This window comes from Brachionichthys hirsutus, chromosome 4 (assembly GCF_040956055.1).
Source record: "Brachionichthys hirsutus isolate HB-005 chromosome 4, CSIRO-AGI_Bhir_v1, whole genome shotgun sequence".
In the NCBI taxonomy this organism is placed as follows: domain Eukaryota; kingdom Metazoa; phylum Chordata; class Actinopteri; order Lophiiformes; family Brachionichthyidae; genus Brachionichthys; species Brachionichthys hirsutus.
Genome location: NC_090900.1, coordinates 3,358,144 through 3,378,300, shown reverse-complemented (window position 1 = coordinate 3,378,300; position 20,157 = coordinate 3,358,144). Strand labels below are relative to the sequence as shown.

The following is a 20,157-nucleotide window of genomic DNA, read 5'->3' as shown; positions in this document are numbered from 1 at the left end:
AGTTGTTAAAGCAGGGCAGATTAAAAATTAGATTAGTTTCAGCTGTAGTACTAGCAGCCTGGTTAGGATGGCCCATGCATACTTTGTGAAAAGGTCAGGAACTACGAGTGCGCTCTGGTATGAATCTGTGGGTCTTGCTCAAAAGATCAATGTCTAAACCGGTAAGACGGGCATCAGTATATACCCTCTGACTCAGAGGGTGTACTCTCCAGGGGAGAACTGAAGGACTTGACGCACAATGCGGACCGTCTCCTCACCTTTACGGGTACCAACCAGAGGAGTTCAAGAAGAAGTTGAATGTGTTAAATGTCCCTGAAACACCTGCTTTTGAACCTAAACACGTTTATCAGGTCTTGGAAATACCTTTTCAGGGTCTTGAATGTGGGAGTCTAAATTGTCAGATGGTATGATGACATCATCCATTAAATCCTTAGTTATGATTCCCAGCTCATCAAATTCCTGCTCCCTCACTTTCATCTTCAGCATGGCGTATCCTGGTCTTATTTGCTGATCTCACTCTCAGACATGGCAAGTCTCCAAAAGGGCCTGCATTGCGACCTGATTCTATCGCCATGACGAAATGCTGGAGACTCTTGAAGCCGAATCCCTATTTATACGTGATGTGGCCTCCTTGGGTTCGGACTGCTTGGCCTCTGGTCTTCCCTTCTTTGAGGGGTGGGACTACAAGTACAGCAGTACTGGCTGACTGGGCCATAGCATGAGGAGCTACCAGGGATAACCTCAGGTATACTGTACTCTCTTTCACTTCCTCCAGTTCCTCTTTCCAGCTTGATACCTGGTTTCATGCCAGAGGCAGAGGCTTTATTGAGAAATCACATTATGGTTGTATTTGTGCTGCTCAGAATGTTCCATTTCATGATAAATGAGCTTCTCAACAAAAGTGTAATCAGTTTCTTTTACCATGATGAAACAGGATTGTGATTCGTCGCTCTATTTTGAAATTGTGGAAATTCCCGAGGCGCTTCGAGTGCTTTCCGGCACGCACTCAGACACGGCGATGACTTGTGCTTCATTCCAAGGCTCAGGCTTGAAAAACCAGGTCAACAAGGTCTGTTTGCTTTCGGAAACAGTTTGAAGACGACGCTCGGGTCACTATTACATTTTGCTGTGTGTCTTTCTCTTCGGAAAATGACAATTAGAAATTTCTTAATTGAATACGATGCGATCAACAACGGCAACACATTCACAAATGGAGATACCATAAACGGAAGAATCACCGTGGAGCTTTCTAAGGAAACTAAACTCACTTCGATAGTTTTCACAGGACAAGGAAGAGCTGAAGTTTGCTGGAGTGAACATTACGGAGAATATCAGCATTATGTTTATCGGGCCGCTGAGAAATACTATCATGTCACATATTTTATTTTGAAAGGGGAAAGACCAGATGGTAATGTATTAAACAAGGGCATATATTGTAGCTTATTGGGCAATGAGACATCATTGATGTAAAGTCATTCTGTTCCAGAGGCTGTAGTTCTTGGACAAGGAAGACATGTGTTTCCTTTTTCCTTCAAGATCCCTGACAGGTTGTTAGTATTTACAACATTTTCTATTCCGATTGTATTCTTCCTTCAATCTCATTAATTTCTATTTCTGTGCTTGCAGAAAAATGCCATCATCTTTCAAAAATTCTACCGCCAGAATTGTTCATAAGTTGACGGCTGATCTAAATCAGCCTATGAGGCTGACAAAAACAGCAAAAGCTCACTTTGCTTTTGTGTCCAAAGCAGACTTGGATATCCCTGGACTCCTGGTAAGAAAAAAAAATGCAGCAATCTAATAATTAATGTTGTCTCAGTACAATGGAGCGTCTAACTGTGGCATCTGTTCTAGAATCCTCAGTATGGTTGCAAGAATAAGCCTGTCAAGGTTTTTGGCTCTGGAGCAGTTTCTCTAAATGTTAGCATGAGCCAGATGGGATGTGAGCAAGGTATTGATCTGTTTTCTATTTGAACTGTACTGATTAGTGAATGAAAGATGACATCTCAGCTACAGCTGAAAAAAAAAAAAGATCAAATCCTACTAAAATTTAGATTAGATTACAACTTTAATGACCCCCTTCAAGGGCTCCCTCAGAGAAATGCAACAGCAGTACAGAATATAAGTGCAGAACATTCATTTACTCATAATAAAAATATACAAATACAAGTAAACCCACATAAATAAACCGGTCTTAATCCTTAATTATGTTTTTGGCTGCCAGCATCCCAACCTCAAAAATCTTCAACCCCTGCCGCTTCTTTCTTGAGCATCGCACTAAAACTACGTGCAGTATTACTAAATCATAATCCTTGTAAACTGCTGGTCATCATGGACTTCTCCAATCTTTTCTCCAATTTACAGGTCAGGATATGGTGGTCATGCTTGATATCAGCAACCAATCAACTCGCTCAGTGAAGCCCAAATTAATTATGTATGAGAAAAAGAGTTACTTTGCTCAAGGTAAAAGAAAGGTTTGCATAAAGGAGCTACACAAGGAGAGCAGTGTGACTGTTCCTTCCTCCAGTGAAGAAGCTGTCCCCAAGGCCATCACCATTCCCAGGGACGTGACCCCCTCCATCCTAAACTGCGCTATCTTCAAACTGGAGTACATGGTGAAGGTAAACCCCAATATATCAACACTCAAACGATTGTAATCCTGCATTTGATCTTTCTTTTAGATTTCGTTCTGTTCATAGCCTTGTCTACATTCTGTTAGAATCACCACACTAATATTTGGATGAGATTTTATGTCATTTTACCCCCTGAACATTTAGTCAATGAATAAAGCATTAATTTGGGTTCATACGTTTAGCCATCAGGGGCTAATGATTGGTTAGAGCCATGGTATAGTTATCACCCAATCAGAGGTCGGGTTAGGTGGGTCAAAGCCTCACCTTTCTTCCAGTCGCTTCTGTAATCCTTCCTGCAGAGAAGAGAGGAAATTGTTTTAAATTTGTGATTTAAAGTACTGACACATTACATTTTCCAGATTCTTTATATGTGTTAAATTTAGGAAGAGAAAGAAATTGCTCCCAAAAAAGAGAATTATCATATAGATTTTTTTGATAAAATAAAAATAAAAATTTATATTTATATAATGGACACAATATAAATAAAATGGAGCAATATGACAACATCGATTTTCTCCACAGGTCAGTCTGGATGTCAAATGGGCTGCAAATCCTGAAATCAAACTCCCGATAGTCATCCTACCTGCTTCTGCTGAGAGAGGATCACCTGATGCTGCTGGATTTGACTTGGAGGTATTTAACAATTCAAATCAAAGACCCAGAGCCATGATGTCTCAACAAGCAGCGCCCCAACCTCTGGATCCCCCACCCGCCTATGAAGCACATGAGAAGTACCCCACCTTTCATGGAGCTGGCTAATATTTCAGTTCGATGTAATGACAGCAACCTCAGTGGAAATAGTTTTTGCATTCTATGTACTGGTACTTTTTTGGGGGGTCTAAATTTCTATCGTGCCAATGGTGAAATTTGCTTGTTACCCTCGCCGAAGGGGAGGCGAGGGTATTGCAATTGGGTCCGTTTGTTTGTCTGTCCGCGCACATAACTCAAAAACTAGTAACCCAATCGACTTGAAATTTTTACACAAGCAAGGTTCTGTCCGTGGCTCGGTCCTCCCCGAGAATGGCGTTGATCCGGATCTGGATCCAGATTCTAGAATTATTTTTACATCTGGAATTGTGCCTGTGCTGTAAAGTGTCACTTTAAGAGGGAGGAACACGAATGGCATGATGGGAAAAAGAGTCCAGAAGGTGTCTTGTAGTACGTTCCGGAGCAGCAAGCTAGCGCAGGTTTGGCCCCTCTGATCCGGAAGCCCTGTTTACTGTCTCACAAGATCCAATAGTCTATTGGAGGCGAGGGTCTGCAATCTCTGATTGTCTTTCTAGTTAATATCTTGTTTGTGCGAGCGCCAGTTGCTGCAGAGCTGTTTTACCGTAAAACACAGGTAAGGTGTTTCATGTAAATAGAGGAGAGACCTGCACCTGCAGGAAGGAATGCTCAGTCCTCCTGGAGGCGTGTGGACTTGTTCAGTTGCACCTGCTTCCTCGGGCGGCACAAGGAAACAGTCCCTGAACAGATCAATGTTTACTTAGTGTTAAATTTACGCATAAAGAAGTATAAAATCATTATACAGTGGAACCTCGGTTCTTGAACATAATTTGTTCTGTAATATTGCTTGAAAATAAATGCCCATTTACATGGCTACAGTTATATTAATATGTAACTACGTGTATCTAAACAGCGGATAACACATAAAAGTGTAAATAGTATGAACAACAAAAGCATAATAAAAGTTAATTTAACACAATTCTCTGTCATTTACATGGCGTTTGGCTGCAGTGTTGGGAGGGAGGGGGGGGGGGGGGACAGAAGGAAGGGGGAAATGTTTTTCCTTTGAAAGGGAGTCCCCCTCCAGAAAGTGACTGGGTAACTGTCCTGGGTTTAATTTCCTTTCTCTTTCTCTTTAGCTTGGTTTCTTAAGAAAAGTCTAAATTGTTTATTTCTCCACAGAGAGATCACAGACATGGACACCATTTCCATATTTGCTGATAATGTCCTTCTTTTATTGTTCTCGCTGCTTTCCCCTTTCCTTTGCCAGGCATCTTACTACTTGCCTTTGTTTAGAATAGATCCATGACTGAGAGCTCAAAAGAATGAATCGGAACAAAGATTGAATGTGTGCATCCGGTAATTCTGATGAAATAATTAAAGAAAAATGTAACACGACTTGACTTGACAATGTTTTATTCAGCAGCTAAAAACCTAGATTTTAAACAGACATATTTTGCACAATCTTACACGTTTACATTGTGGCTCGCTTCAATTAACTAAATTATAATTCATTCAGCAATAATAAAACACTTCTTGCCAGAATCTTCAATTTTGCGACAGTCGTGTGTAATTATTCAAATTAAAGGTGCACTTATCTAGAAGTATAAACATATCTAAAGATAATGTGATTAATACGCATATGCAGTGCTGTCCCGTGGTCTTGGAGGTGTTTGTTCACTGAGGAATCTGAATTTACATACATGTGGTGTCCTGTTGTGATCTTTTGTCTTCCATCCGTAATGTGATTCCCCTCTTAGCTGGCCAAGTTTAGCCTGCGAGGCTGCAGATAGAGTTACTGGTGGGGAAAAGGACACCCGCGGTGCTTGATCATGTACAGGTACAGGTTCTGGAGACGTCGGTCCACTGCTTGAGAGCACGCACCATCCTGATCTAAGCCCACTTCTGATTTGAACAGAAGCTCTGGAAGGGTTATTTGATGTGATCATATTATGAGCGTTAAGCGTCTCACCGTTGATTACGACAAGGTGAATGAAGGAGGCTCCTTCTCTCCCGGCGATGTCCTCTCAGGAAGGGTTACCGTGGTAACCACGAAGGAAACCAAAGTGCAGAGTTTTTTGGTCAGAGCCAAAGGAAAAGCCGAGGTGACGTGGTGTGAACAAGAAGGGCAATCCGCAGTGGTTCACAGTGACAAGAAGAAATACTTCTACTTTGAGCACGTTATCCTCCAGGATAAAAACAAGGGAGATGGTGAGTATTTATTTCTCTTTTCTTTTTCACCCTCGGAAAAAAATAGTGAAATGGCTTGAAGATGGAAGAGGGAAGATGGATGTAAACTGATGAATGCATTCTTTTTTTTTTCAAGGTTCAGAAATCATCAGCTCTGGAAGAAATGTGTATCCATTCACCTTTGTGATTCCAAATACGTGGGTGTCTTCATCTACCCCAACCGACTCTATTCACCTCGGGCAAGCCCTTGCTTTGCTGGCGAACATAAAATCAACCCTTCTTTTACTTCCTTACAGGGACATGCCTTCATCTTACGAGGGGAAATGGGGCAAAATCGCATACAGCTTGCGAGCACATCTTACTCAGTCGATCTGGCTTGTCCACAAAACCAAAATCGAGTTCCCTTTTCTGACAAAGTCTGAGTTCCCCTTTGCCTCCAAATCTGAAATGATAATCATTGGACTTAAGGTACGGTACGGATTTATCCTTCAATACTTCAATATATTACATGTTATTGTTTTTGATTCGTCGACACCATTGGACATTTTAAGTACTCAAGTAGGCAGCTAATGTCTGGAAGTCGGACGTCCTCACAGCTTCGGCCTTTATTCGGTAGGAGCAGCAACGTGCGAGCAGGATTTCATTTTCCGCTTCTGAAAACGTGGCAATAAATATTACCTCTGAAAAAATGGGAGCGAAGCAAGGTAAAGCGATTTCGCTGTGAATACATTTTTTTTCTGAAAGCCTTTGACGGTCGGAAACTTTAACGATGGTTTCCCGCTTCTGAATGCAAAGTATAGGTGAGGCGACGGGAGTCACTGCAGAAGTAAGAAATAACTCTGCCCGTCCGGTGACGCCCAAATTCTACCTGGTAGAGAAGCAAACGTTTGCTGCTCGTTCAAAGAGGACGGTGCACACAAATGAAATTCTATTGGGGGAAGGCGAGTCTGTTCCGGCTCAGACCGGTCGGACCGTGACGAAGGTTCTCAGCATCCCGCCACAGCTCCATCCGACCTTCCTCAACTGCTGCATGATGAAGCTGGAGCACAGACTCAAGGTACACGTGACACGTGCCTTACGTTTCCACTTCATCTTGCGGCAAGTCATCAATTCAGTGAATCGATAAACAGTCCAAGATGTAGAACGTTCTTCCTTCCTGCATGCCCAACACCAGCGCAAACATTCCCATTGCGAGATACGGATATATTTACCTCCGTCAAGAAGGTTACATTTCTGCCGGCGTTTAGAGATCCTGCATTCTAGATCACTTTTCCATTAATATATCAGTAAATGTAGATTCAAACTGTTTCCCTCAATATCTCGGTTGATTATTGACTGATGTTTATGGAATTTGACACAATTGTGTAGGGGGGTGGGGGGGGTCCTCTCTGGTGTTTCTGCTGCCTTTAGCAAGACTGTGGAATAATAGTGGACAAACGGATCTGCTGTATCTTCAAAAGCTACGGATCTAGATGCCAATCTAGATGAAGACACCCAACCGACTCTAATAATCCAGAATAATCCACCGTTACTGGAAGTGATGCTTTTTGTGCATAACTTCTAAACTTATAATGAGATCAACGTGAATCCAATTGCTAAAGGTTTGTTTTCATGGTTCAGAATCTAAAAATATAGATAAAATAAATATAGGAAGGAAGGACAATCATTTTTGTGTGTGTAAATCACAATATAGGGGGGACCGAGCTGCTTGACGGAGGTCTGCGCTCTCTGAGTGCTTTTCTAGTTAAATAATATGAACCAAATTTGGTTTTAGTTTTCTTATTTTGCATAAAATAACATGTGGCTGCATGGAAACTACATTCCTAATGTTTTTTCTAAGAGACACCACTGACATGGATGAATGGGTGGTAAGATACTGGCCTCCCGTTTGACGTTAGGCTGTCTGGTTTTCCCCAAGATAAGGAGCAGCCTCTGCAATGACTGGGGCGCCACGCAGCGGCTGCGTGATGGAGGCAGGCAGAGGGGGGTGGGGGCTGCAGGGAAACAGCCTGAAAGCTGCACACTCTGTTGAGACGCATGCAGGAAAAGTGTCACATTACAGTCCCACCTGTTATGAACTGCCATCAGCTCAGAAATGTTTCAGGAAGGACTAGTGGGCCCCAGAAATAAACCTTTAAAAGTTGGAAAGAAGATCTTTGTTGTCTTTAAACAAAACGATTGTGAAGCACCTATAAACTTGATTCGTTGAACTGCATTAAGACCTTTACATGCACGAGCTGAGCGGTTTATCGTGTGTTCCAGGTCAGGCTCGACGCTCCGCTCTTGAGAAACCCAGAGGTCAAACTTCCTCTGGTCATCCTGTTGGCTTCTCCCAAACCACAGCGACCAAAACCGAAGCGATCCATCTGGTTTAGGAAGCTTCCTGCCTGAAAGGATAACGCTGCGTGCTTCCGGGGGGGGGGGGGGGGGGGTAAAACGCCCTCATGTGGATGAGAATTTTGCCGCTGTGTGCCACTAAGTAGCCTGCAAAGGACAGTTGATGAGTGTGACTGTTGGGAGCAGGGGGAATGATTTATTCTTGGTTTTTATTATATATTAGATTAGATTACATTGTTTGTAGGTTTTATTGTTTCACATGATTGATATGAAGCTTTTTGGTCTTAAAATTATTGTGAAAATAATTACAATGGTCAAAAGATTTCTTTTTTCTTTTAGCTTTAGTCCTCCAACCTATGATGATGATGAATATATTTATGAGATAGAATGTTAGAGTACAACTACAGTCAAACAGTAGCATGTACTACAGTGCAAGTACAATCAAACATCCTGTCTAAGAGGAGCATTTCAAAAAAGCCCTTGCGGTCTTGTTTCCGTTGAGGGGAATACGAATAGTATTCAAAATACATGTGAAACGTAGATGAATATAAAAGCACAATATTGGTTGTGAAATATAAGTATAAAGTAAGCATTATATTTAGTTATGTTTTATATTTGAGTACATTTTCTCTCCATCATTGCGCTGGAGTATGAAAGAATGCTGAATTATAATGAACCACTCTTTATGATAACCATTTGAAAAAGAAAAAAAACATTTTCATGAGATATATGAATAAATGTAAGACATATAACAGTCTACATGTCAGAAATCATTCTGTGTCCCCTCTAACAAGGTTGAAATTACTATTTGACAGCAGGGGGGGAAAAACATTGGCTGCATTACTAACAGAAGGGAATTAGATGTTTGGATATTCTCTCACTCATCCTTGCAGTCGTTTTGTAACAGAGGAGAGGATTCAACAAAGGCACATTCATGACTCGAACAGTGAGAGCTGCATGTGTTATCCAACTAGCAGTTCTTAAGTGGAACCAGGCCCCTGTTGTCGACCACAGGATCAGAAATCTCTCTCCTTGCCCAGGAGCGGAAACATGTTGAGAGCCGAGGATTTTATGGTTGGGATCCATCCTGGAAACATTAAATCTGGCTATTGTGACACCAGATCCACCAACCCAGAAGGAGGGAGCGCTCGCTGGGTGTGCGTGGAACCGACAGCTTATCCCGCTGTTCTAGTGCGAATCCGCTGTAAGTGACTTCTCATTGCTTGAGCGTCTTAGAAAATGCATCAATATTTAAGTGGAAAACGCACTGAAAGTGATTCAAATAATATGTTGGAACCATTGAAAAAAATCTGGTTTTAGTGTTTCAATTATTGAAAGTGAGCATTAACTTTGTGAGAACATATGATTATGTGGGGGAACACTGACAGCCGTTGGCATAAGCCTGCAAAATGTGGGGGGGAATGGAAAATAGAGGGTCTAAATGTTATATAGCTGAGTAAAATGGACCGACTTGTCGTTTGCACTGTGGTGTTATGTCATCATAAAACGCGGTGGTTAATTGAACCTCCTGCCTGATGCCATCTGCAGTGAACCGATGTGATTCCTGTTAACTAATGAACTATAACAGATTTTGACCACGGTTTGGTGCGATGCGGAACATAGTGGGACACAGTGGGACATAGTGGGACATAGTGGGACATAGTGGGACACAGTGGGACACAGTGGGACACAGTGGGACACAGTGGGACACAGTGGGACATAGTGGGACATAGTGGGACATAGTGGGACACAGTGGGACATCTTACACTAATCCCTGAATCCCACACCTGCATGAAGATGGCTTCAGAACAGCAGCTTTGCTTCAGTCACGTCATTTTCTTAGCAGCGTTTGTAGTTTTTGCTGCGCTGTAGCAAAGCCTGCCTGGTAACCAGTCTGGCTCCATGTATAGTGTGTGTGTGTTGGTTACACACACACACACACACACACACACACCAAAGCCTTGCTTGGTTTTGGAGAAAGGATAGGGAGGTGTGGCCTCTGGCGCCACCCACCCCCGCAGCCAGTATACGAGTACCATGACAACCACGCGGGCCTGCTGGCGACTCCCTGTCTTCATCAGCCACGGTTGCCATAGTAACCCCCCCAAAGGGGCTCCCGCAGATCAGCGGGATGGCCATCCAGTTGACTAACCCTCTCCCAGCTGGGGAATGGTTGAAGGAGAGCAAGAGAGCAGAATGAAGGGGGGGAAGGTGTGTGTGTGTGTAGGATGGCACACAAGAACAGCCTGGGGGGGGGGGGGGGGGGGCCTCAGCAGGAGATTCAGCCGATGGATACTCTGACCTGCAGAAGCGGCTCACCTCTGCCTGCGTGGCTCCTTTTAGTGACGGAGCACATTTACACGATTCAAACTACAACGTCCCCACTTTGTCACGCAGATGGGAAGAATGTGATCCTGCCTCTTTCCTCAGTTTTCATGTCATGTCAGAAACATAAGGGATGCCACTGGGTTCAGACCGGGGGGGGGGGGGGGGGGGGGGGGCTTGCAGATGGCCCTCCTCCGTTCGTAGTGCAGTGGGAGGAAGACGCGGGCTGGAAGGCTCTGGAGGGCCTTTTTCTGCTCCCTTAATTGCTCCAAGCTGCGTCTCCTCGGGGGCTCAGAGACGAGCTTCCATGTCCCAGAGGAACCGGAGCACGCGAGTGAATTCATCTCAAACCGCCTCGTTGCTATTTACGCCACACAAGGAAACAGGTGGACTCGGGGTCGATACATCAAAATGACGTTTTTTATTTTTGGAAAAGCAGATAGATGAAATTCCCGTAGTAAATATTTTAGGATTATGTAAGTGCAGTAAAGTTTGTCCGTTTCATATAAAATCCTTCTTGTTGTTTTCAATGTATATAAAAAAAAGTAATTCTGCCAGTTTCACAGAAGGCCAGTTGCCAAAACATTCTATTCTAATTCCGATAATGAGCGGCGTCTCTGTTTCGCTTCTCTAACATACGTGCAATTATACTTCTATGCTAAAACTAGCTCTACATCATGTGTGTGGCTCTATTGTGCACTCATAGTGGTAACCTTTGGAATTACAAATCTTTGAAGTGTTTGGAGAAAACAAAAACGTCTCCCGACACAAGTTGTTTGATGCCACAAATGGTACGTATATATATATATATAAAAAAAAAAAGTCATTTCATTTATGAAACTCAGAGAAGCATCCCCCCCTGCAGAGATGCACGTTGCATATCTTGCAGCCGAAAACGCTCTCGTGCCGCAGCCCCTTGTTGGTGCAGTTCCTGCAGCGGCGAGAGCGCTCCGACATGCGCTCCAGGCGGTGTCCGTACTCTATGGGCGAATCGGCGTGCCTCTTCCGCGCCGCCCGCTCCATGCCCCTTGCCCCCTGGTAGTCTCCGATCAGCTGCTGCGCCAGCCGGACGCGGAAGTGACGCTGGGTGAACTGCTTCCCGTTGAAACCGGCGGGCGGCGCCCCCCCCCGGCTCTCCCTCAGGATGACGTAGGCGTTGACGATGCACAGGTTGACGTAGAACCACAGGAAGTAACGCCACCACTTCTTGCACGGCCGGCCGACCTGGTAGCATTCCCTCAGCTGGTCGCACAGGTCGACGCCCCTCATGTTCTCCTGGTACAGCAGCAAGGGCAAAGGTCGCGGCACGCCGAACGCCAAACCCGGCGCCTCCACGCTGTTGCCCTCGCCCTCGCCGTACGCCTCGCGCTGCTGCTGGCCCGGACTGATGCCCACGATCCCCGGAGCGGAGTTGGTGGAAAGGCAGCAAACCATCTTGACGTCCCTGGTCACCGTAGCGACCAGGTTGCCGCGCTGGCACTGGTAGAACTCGCCCGGGGACAACTTCCCGACGTTGCGGGGCAGCAGAACCTCCGGGTAGCCTCTGCGCGTCGGCCGGGTCGGCCCGCAGGCGTACAGCCCGTCCCTCAGCAGCCTCTGGATCAGCGGCACCGAGGTGAAGAAGCTGTCCATGAAGAGATGGTGGTAGCGACCCTCCAGGCCGCGCACCAGGGAGGTCGCCACCCGGTAGCCCAGCGACGCCGCCGCCGCCTCGTCGCCGCCGCCGCGCTTGCCCACGTGGATCCTGGTCCGGTGGCAGTAGCCCGAGCGCGAGTCGCACAGCATCCACACCGTCAGGCCCTTCCTCAGGGGCTTGGGGGGCATGCACTGCGTGGGCGGGGGGCGCCCCTTCACCGCGATGGCACACCTGTCTATGGTCAGGCAGCGGTTGGGCATGTACGCGTCCCACATGGTGTTCTCCAGCACGTCCAGCAGGGAGCGGACCTTGAAGAGGCCGTCGTAGCCGCGCTCGCCGCGCCCGGGCTCGGCCTCCTGGTCGCACAGCTGGAGGTACTGGGTGAGCTTCTCGAAGCGCCGCGCCGTCATGGTCTTCTTGAAGCCCGCGTTGCCGATGAAGATGTCGCTGGCCCAGTACATCCCGGCGTCCGGCAGCTGGTTGATGCCCATCAGGACGTTCAGACCCACGTAGGCCTTCATCTCCCTGGCGTCCGTCGGGTGCCAGTGCGGGTCCGCCTTCCCGCACCTCCTCTGCCGGTAGAGGGCGTGTTTGTTTGTTTGTTCCACCATGTGTTCGAAAAGGGAATCCGGGAAGAGCGTCCGGAAATAGTCGCGGGCGTCGGCGTGGCCCCCCGGCGGGTGCTGGGGCCCGCTGGCGGCGGAGAAGGGTTCGGTGGCGACGAGCTGGTCGGGCTCGCCCCAGAAGTCCGGAGACGCGCAGTCTCCGTCCGCGCCGTCCTCCAAGCCGAAGAAGCTGCCGCGCTCCTCCTCCTCCAGATCGGAGAAGTCGAGATCCGAGTCGTCCGAGGCGGCGTCGGCGTCGGAGGTGGAATAGTAACAGTCCTCCGCGTGCTCCTCCGCGCGCTCCTCCTCCTCCTCGTGGCCGTGCTCGACGCCGTTACTCCCGGTGACCAGAATTATGTTGCAGCCTCCTCCCGCGACGGAGCCGGCCGCGTCCGCGAATCCATTAACGCCGCCGCCGTCCTCCTCTTCTTCTTCTTCTTCTTCCTCCTCCTCCTCCTCCTCTCGCGCTCCGTCTTCCTCCTCCGAGTCCGGCTTTCTGTACGGGATTTCAAACCACTTCACATCGGCGGAGAGATTAAGCGGAGTCTCCCGGCCGTCGCACGCCGCGGCACTTTCTGCGTCCGCGCTAGTTTCCAAAACAGTGAAAAGCTCTCTCCCTTTTCGTGCCGTCGCCATGTCGGGGTGTTAAAGTGCCCCTGCATGAGTCCTTTCTTCTTCTTCTTTTATATATATATTCTCAACGTGGGATAATAATCGCACATCCGAGACGACCCTTGCTGTGTAACTAACGGCAACTCGCCGGTTCGCGGCCCGATGCGGCGGCGGCGGCGGCGTCTATACGCTCGATTCTCATTGTTTCCGCTCCGGGTTTTTTCTGGGCTTTGTAGCGCAGTGTGGCCGCAGACGTCAGAAGCTGCATGCATGTCCTGCTTTGTAGGGCGTTTTGCGACTGCAGCTGGTGGGCTTGCTGCTCCTTCGCTGGGCTGGCAGATGGCCGCTTGCTGTTCTAATGCCCGCTGGCATTCACCGCTATCAATAAGCCGGATACCCATCTCTGAAGCCGGGGAGAAAGGGCGCAGAAAGCCACCGCGTAAAAAAAACACACAAAAAAAATAGCACACTCCTTTTTACTGTGGAAAAAGCCACGGCGCAACTTTCTGATCAATACTGCACTCCGTTCAGCTGTAAAGCCCCCCCCCCAAATAAATAAATAAAATAAAATAAAGCTCTGCTGTTTTAAAGTTTGTTGTTCAGGACGCTTTTATTCTGAGGAAATGCGTAATAACGCGAGTCCACGCGCGACCCCTTTGTTGTTCATCATCACGCTCCGCGCTGAACTCCACGCGTGTTGCTGTTCATTCATAAACACGCTTCTTTCCTCTGACATGAATCTGGAGCCCTATAGGTTATTGTGAGATGAGGGACCTCCCTCCGGTTTGTGAATGTGGGCAGACACTCTGCCGTTTCATTCCTGCCTTCCTTCTTTACCTGATCACGTTGACTGAGCCTCTGTCGGATGACACGCCCCCCCAAATAGGCAGATATTTTCTAGATTAAAAGACATAAAAAAATTACATGTAAAAAATAATAATAATATTGTAATAATTGATTTTCTATGAGTCTCAAATGTCTACAATGTGACTTCCTGTCGGTGGGCGGGGCCCATAACTAGTATTTACTCATTAAAGAACAAGCCGCCTTTTATTCCTGGCCTCCGTCGGGTGGAGCAGACTCGGCTATCTGTGGTGCGTGAAGGGAATACTACAATGTTACCACAAAACAAAGAGCAATATATTCCTCTGTTTGGGTTGATGCACGTTAACGACACGCTTAGACCGACCCAGTCGAACAGAACCAATGAACAAGCAGCTCCATCTGTCTCAAACAGGAGATGTTTGAGCTTCCTTTGGCTTTAAAAACATCTGAACCCTTGCTCCTTTGGGAGGGGCCTATTAAATCACGTCTTCCCTTATGAGAAGGGGGGGGGGGGGGGGGGGATGGGCTGCAGGAAAGGGTCCTTTCCAAATTCTTCCACTTGTGGCCTGAGGGCTACATGGCTGGCTGAGCAATGCGTTGGGCTGCGGCCTCCGGGCCCCGGAGTGAGCGGAGGCACAATTTATGCGTCCTTCCTCTCCTTTCTTATTGCACGTGGACTCTGGTTGTCTCGGTGGTGTCATATTGCGTCTCTGAGCGAGAGAGGCCTTATTGCTGTTTGCGTCTGCGGAGCAGCCGTTGAAATCCTGCTGCACGGTTCACGCTGGGAACCAGTACGTTGGGAAAAGAGAGGGAAAAACGAGAGCGGCTGTGGACCTCCGATATCCAGCCCAAAAATAGAAGTAAGAGAGAGAGAGAGAGAGAGAGAGAGAGAGAGAGGAAAAAGGCTCACTCCAGCATTTCCAGGCCCCGGAGCAGAGTACTGCAGCAGACCCTCTGAGACTCAGGCAGTAGGGTGGAGGGACGCCGACCAATGGGGGGCTTAGGCGTGCAATGTGTGTGTTACAGTGTGTGTGTGTGTGAGTGTGTGTGTGTGTGTGTGTGTGTGTGCGCGGCTAAGTCAGCTCCTCCACGACTCAGATTCTTTTCTCATGGATGAGTTAAGGGATGGTTTCTCCCTGCCTTCTTTCTCCTTATGAGTGCATGTGTGTGTGTGTGTGTGTGTGCGCGTGCGTGCACGTGTGCATCTGCTAGCATGTGAAACCACTGCCAAAGACAGACCAGGAGGATTCTCAACAGTGAAGAAACGTATTCCATAATATGCTTGCACTAATAAGCATCACGATGGAGGGCTGACCGTTATTACCCACGTGACCGGTCGAGCTGCTATTTAAATATAATAATTAGAACTTGTCATGGGAGCTGCTGAAGGGAAACCTTTCACCTATACCCAAACAATCTAAGTGGGGCGTAACACTGACCTTGACAAACACTCACCTGATTGCCCACCTGCCTATAGACAACAGCGCCCTCTTGTGGTGAATGCTGAACAGCAACTGATCTTCCTAAAATGCGTCCCCAATGCGTAATGATCATGGAATTAATGTCATACTTTGGTGCATGGATATATATATATATTTATTGAAATAGCAAATGTGACCATAACTTAAATCAAAAAGCTTTGCATCACATATTTTTTTTCCGTATAATAGATCATGTGTGCATATTTGTTTGTTGGTTTTAATTACACTCATTGATTCAAATGGTTGTGGAAATGACAAACATTCTTTTTAAAGTTTTGCAGCAGAAGAGAATAATTGAACATTTCTGTTCATTTGAAGCCGCCTTTTTTGCCGCTGCTCTCTTATTTCACTTCCTAATAGGAAGCGCCCCGTTTGTGTCGGAGTCTTAGAGATGATGAAATACTGAGGCGCTCGACAGGTTATTCTGGAGAGTCGGCCAAAAGCTGGATTTGAACTTTTTATTCCTAATTTTATTTTTAACCACTAGATGGAGGCAGAAGACAGAACACAGGGTGAGGAGGAGGACGGCAGCCTTCTTCTTCATCATTAGTGCTTAACCAGGATTCCAAGACCCGATTGGTCAAAGTCAGAATTAGTTTGTGCATGAGTATAGAATGGCGGTGCCCTTTAATATCGATGATCTCACAGATGGTGGGAATCTGACACTCGCTCTAGTGATAATTATTGGTTTATGTCGAGTTATGAATGATTGCTTCACGTGAATTCTCTCTATGCAGCTTTTTTTTTTTTAGTGCTTCCATTAATCAGGGTATCACATTTTTACAACCGCTACTTCTACTTCTGGCACAGACTATGACGACTTTTGATGTCATGTTTTGCATTATGTATTTCCCACAAGGACAGATGAAAGAATACAAAATACGACGCATTGTTGTCATTATAGTTGATGTTCAACTGAAGTGGCTCAAACAGGTGTTGTATAGATTGTGTGAGATGCAGCGACCGGGAATACATGAAAAGATTCATTTGGATTCGCACAATCTCCCGAAGGCTCTCTGATGACCCGTGCCCGAAAACAGATGTGACAGCCGACTTGTGAATATGGATCTAAACATTCTCACGGCTTCGGGAGGCAGAGGAGAGAGGAGCGATATTTCAAAGTGAGGAGAGCGGCAGAGTGTTTGTGTTGAAACAAACGATTTCCCGAGCGCTCTGTAAACCATGAAGGTGATTATTTTTACCCGGTTATCATGAGTGCAACATTTTAAGGGCGAGAGAGGGAATAATACATCTGCGTGTGGCACTGTTTGCTTCAGGTTGTCTAACCAGACTTCCCTTAGAGATAAACGACAGCCTGGAGAGTCAGCGCTTGTGTCTTCCTCAAGGTCATTTCTAGAACGTTTCAACTGTTTCACGACATACGAACATTAAAGACATGGTCGTGTTTCCTCTGTGTTGCTGTTGCAAAGGGCCGAAGCCCGTTACAGCGAGACATCATCTTCCTCCGTCAGCCTGAGTCATGTCTGGGAGACCAGGAGGGGGACAGAGGGGCCTTTGTAGCGCTCTCTCAGTTCCCACGTGTGAAGCACTCGTCTCATCTGGTCAAAAAAATATGTTTCTCTTTGGTTGAGAAGACGCAGGATTGGATGAATGCTCCTCTTTGTGGTGAGGGTCTCCACAGACACAAGGGGCGAAGGGTTCTCTGTCTGCTGACAGCTGCAATCGACCGCTGTGGATCACTCAGGTTTGTATTTACAGCTATCAGCTCAGTCTATTTGCACGGGGATTGAGAACATCCTCGACGCCGGGTCTTCCAAACACGTCACTCATCCACACCTCTGATATCAGTTCTGTTTATGATCCCAGACTGACTTACAACCTCTCCCCCTTGAACTCCCGCTTTATCACGGTCGGGGGGGTGTTTGGGTGCCCAAATGATCCCAGGGGCTATGCTGTCGGGAGCGTATGCTCCGGGTAGGGTCCCCCCATGGCAAACAGGTCCTGGTCAGACTAAGAGCAGTTCGGAAGCCCTGATGACAGAAGTAAGAGCAAGGACCTGGAGCCGGACCTGGGGTTGGGGCTCGTTTGCGAGCGCCTGGTGGCCGGGCTCACCCCGAAAGTTTGCCGTGGGGCCGACGTCCGGTGGACTCACCATTCGGCGAATCATTATATCGCAGTTCTTCAGTGGGAACTGAGCAGCATCAGCAAAGCAGGACTGTCGTTACTCAACGCAGAGGAGGAGCACCCGACGCTGTGGAAGCCCGTCTGATTGCGGCTCTGTGCAGCGTCACTGTTCTGCTGCGTCATTTACTGAAAATTGATCTAACGCGCCAAAATGAGTCGGGCCACTTCACCTAAACAAACGATACCACTGTGGACCAATTACACGCATTTCTTTGGTGTCAAGGTTTTCATCTGCCATGTGAAACTGTTTATGCTTCCGAATCCCTGCAGACCTGCTGCACTATGTCCAGGCTCTAAAGTGTTATTTCTCCATTTGGGGTTACGCCCATGAGCGCATGATGACTCTAAGATTGGCATCTGACGGAATTCTCTCCGAGTGATTTCAAGCTAGTTGGCATATTGACATTTGCAAGTTGTGCCCACACCACAACTCTGCTCACGCTCAGCGGCGCTGCTGTCGTGCATGTGGTCGCAGGCGTTTGCGTGCTGCCGTGGGTATAGCTGTGTGGATTACTAGTTGACAGCAACTACAGTTGCCTCTGGACGAGTGAAAAGTATGAAAATGCAGCCGTCACTTAAGGTTATAGGCTGTAGAATTGAGAAAGACATGCCCCTGCATAAAGGATCATAGGATAATAAATGAAGTTATGGTTGTGTGGGGGCGTGTCTTAATAAATGAAAGATGTTTGAATCTTCCTGTGGGACAAGGAAAAGCTTCTTGTCATGTCCACGTGGTGTGGAGCAGCCTCCAAGCTGCACTGAGGAGAACTCATCTGCAAAAAGCCACGGTGATAAGATCTCTTTCCTGATGGGGTTCGCTTTAGATTTATCGAGTCTTAAATGTGGTTATGATTAAATGATTATAGCCTATTTTACGCGGCAGGAATGGCATCCAGAATTAAGCATGCAATCGACTCTAGAAGGTTGATTTGCTGTGGCGGCCCCTGACGGGACAAGCCGATGCTCGAGCCTGGATTTCCATTCTATGTTATGCAGAAATGTTAATTTAATATTGATTGACATTAGATACACAATGGATCAGGACTGCGACAAGTCATTTATCCAATACAGGAAAAAATATATAACAGGACACTAAACAAGCGCGTTGTTTTACTTACATTTCTCTCGCAGAACTATTCATCGGTGCTTGTATGGCAGCTTCATGTCAAAATCAGACCTCCCCCCTTTTAAATATTCACAGTTCTGAAAGAGATGCAGTGGGATCATCCCACAGGATTTAGGTATGTTTTGGATGCATTCTAAACTTGCCGGGGGGAGAAGCCCTGTCCTGATAGGGTGCAAGTCTGGACGGAGGGGGTCAAGATTTGACCTCACGGAAATATTGTCATATGTGACTGTATTGTACGTCTGCCTGTGCATACGCGACACTGTATCCGGATGTTTGTGCTGGCTGACACGTGGATCCAAACATGAGATATTGCTCTTCATTAGCAGGCTTCACTAAGCTGCACAACTGCAAGATGTTACAGTCTGCATGTTGTTCCATCAGCTGCACTGTTCCAAAGGGAGCTCTAAGAGATGTCCCAGCCCATGTCTGACGAGCTGCCAGCTGGACTTGGGTGACCATCCAAGCAGCAAAAGTGGAAACAGTCCTTCGCCTTCCTGGAAGTGATCGAGAAAGTTCCTGAGCTAGATACTGAAGAGAAGCGCCATTACGAGAATTGATGTTTTTCTTGTCTAACTAATCAAACTAATAATGATGCCAATGTTGTTGCAAATTCTAGGGGTAGGTTTTTATTTTTGAGGAGTCACATTCTAAATGTCAAGCAATTGTTTTCAGATGCAATAACACAACGGAGAAACTGGGCCTCCCTGGTGGAGGTTTTGCGCCCGATTGGAAAATAATAGATACAGCTATTAAAACCTCGTCTTAAATGAATGATGAGTTTCTGCGCCAAATATGCTGTAGGTGTGTTTATCAAACCCACAAAAGACAAGACGGAAACCTGCATGAGGCGTTTCAGCCTCAAACGACACGACTTTATGGATTTATGTTTGCATTTGAGGCAGTCGTGAGAGGAATCTGTGCAAACTTTGAGTAGGCTTGAGTGCATTTCTATGAGGAAGTCATGTCTCACAGTACATTTGCAAACTTTACTCTGCACCTTTCTTACATGCAATTTACTGGTAATAACCTTTTGAGTATACTTGGCATGCCCTGGCCTGTCAGAGCATGGGGCTTTCCTCTGGGCATTACCATATGAGGCTAATTCTCCGACCAAAACTCTTACCTGAGTTGGTCTTCAGGGGCTGCAGGTGCTCTGGGTGAACTGCAAATAACATCTTTCACAATGTTGTACTGCTCATGATGAGTGCATGAGACAAAAGTAAACCTCGTGACCTCCTATCCGTCTCATTTGCCTCATGCATGATACAAAAATCTTTACATTTCTTAAATACCATCATTAATTCAGATCACGGCGTCAAGCTATCTTTCGATTGGTGCTGTTCACTCAATGGCTAAAAACAATGGTTGCATGTTCCTAACGAGGGCGTGCAGATGCAGAAAAGGCTTTGCAGTATGTCTTTAAATGTTTAAATGTTGTTTTAGGCACCGAGCAGTTTTTGTGTATCACATTGTGACCTTTGTAGTCCTTGGCATCTAAAGAGAACGGAGCAGC

The 20,157-nt window shown here is 46.6% G+C and overlaps 3 protein-coding genes across 3 annotated transcripts; 2 read left to right on the top strand and 1 right to left on the bottom strand.

The window, feature by feature from the left end:
* Positions 1-1,149: 1,149 nt before the first annotated feature.
* Positions 1,150-4,370, top strand: LOC137893005 (arrestin domain-containing protein 3-like). The gene is made up of 6 exons (XM_068738430.1): positions 1,150-1,408; positions 1,487-1,547; positions 1,627-1,774; positions 1,855-1,951; positions 2,365-2,621; positions 3,156-4,370. Exons 1-6 carry the CDS (start codon positions 1,150-1,152, stop codon positions 3,390-3,392), a joined length of 1,059 nt encoding a protein of 352 aa, XP_068594531.1. The 3' UTR covers positions 3,393-4,370.
* A 935-nt stretch (positions 4,371-5,305) lies between these two features.
* Positions 5,306-7,940, top strand: LOC137893380 (arrestin domain-containing protein 3-like). Its single transcript, XM_068738840.1, has 6 exons — positions 5,306-5,570; positions 5,686-5,746; positions 5,846-6,017; positions 6,166-6,253; positions 6,350-6,606; positions 7,812-7,940. Exons 1-6 carry the CDS (start codon positions 5,312-5,314, stop codon positions 7,938-7,940), a joined length of 966 nt encoding a protein of 321 aa, XP_068594941.1. The 5' UTR covers positions 5,306-5,311.
* Positions 7,941-11,039: 3,099 nt separating this feature from the next.
* On the bottom strand, positions 11,040-13,088 carry LOC137918022 (piggyBac transposable element-derived protein 4-like). The gene has a single exon (XM_068760765.1). The coding sequence runs from the start codon at positions 13,086-13,088 to the stop codon at positions 11,040-11,042; it is 2,049 nt and encodes a 682-aa protein (XP_068616866.1).
* Between the last annotated feature and the right edge of the window lie 7,069 nt (positions 13,089-20,157).

Coding starts and splice junctions, on each gene's coding strand:
- LOC137893005 (XM_068738430.1), top strand. CDS start 1,150: ATGACAATTAGAAATTTCTTAATTGAATACGATGCGATCAACAACGGC. Junction 1,409..1,486: donor GAAAGGGGAAAGACCAGATG/GTAATGTATTAA, acceptor ATTCTGTTCCAG/AGGCTGTAGTTCTTGGACAA. Junction 1,548..1,626: donor TCCTTCAAGATCCCTGACAG/GTTGTTAGTATT, acceptor CTGTGCTTGCAG/AAAAATGCCATCATCTTTCA.
- LOC137893380 (XM_068738840.1), top strand. CDS start 5,312: ATGAGCGTTAAGCGTCTCACCGTTGATTACGACAAGGTGAATGAAGGA. Junction 5,747..5,845: donor ACCTTTGTGATTCCAAATAC/GTGGGTGTCTTC, acceptor ACTTCCTTACAG/GGACATGCCTTCATCTTACG. Junction 6,018..6,165: donor TGATAATCATTGGACTTAAG/GTACGGTACGGA, acceptor TTTATTCGGTAG/GAGCAGCAACGTGCGAGCAG.
- LOC137918022 (XM_068760765.1), bottom strand. CDS start 13,088: ATGGCGACGGCACGAAAAGGGAGAGAGCTTTTCACTGTTTTGGAAACT.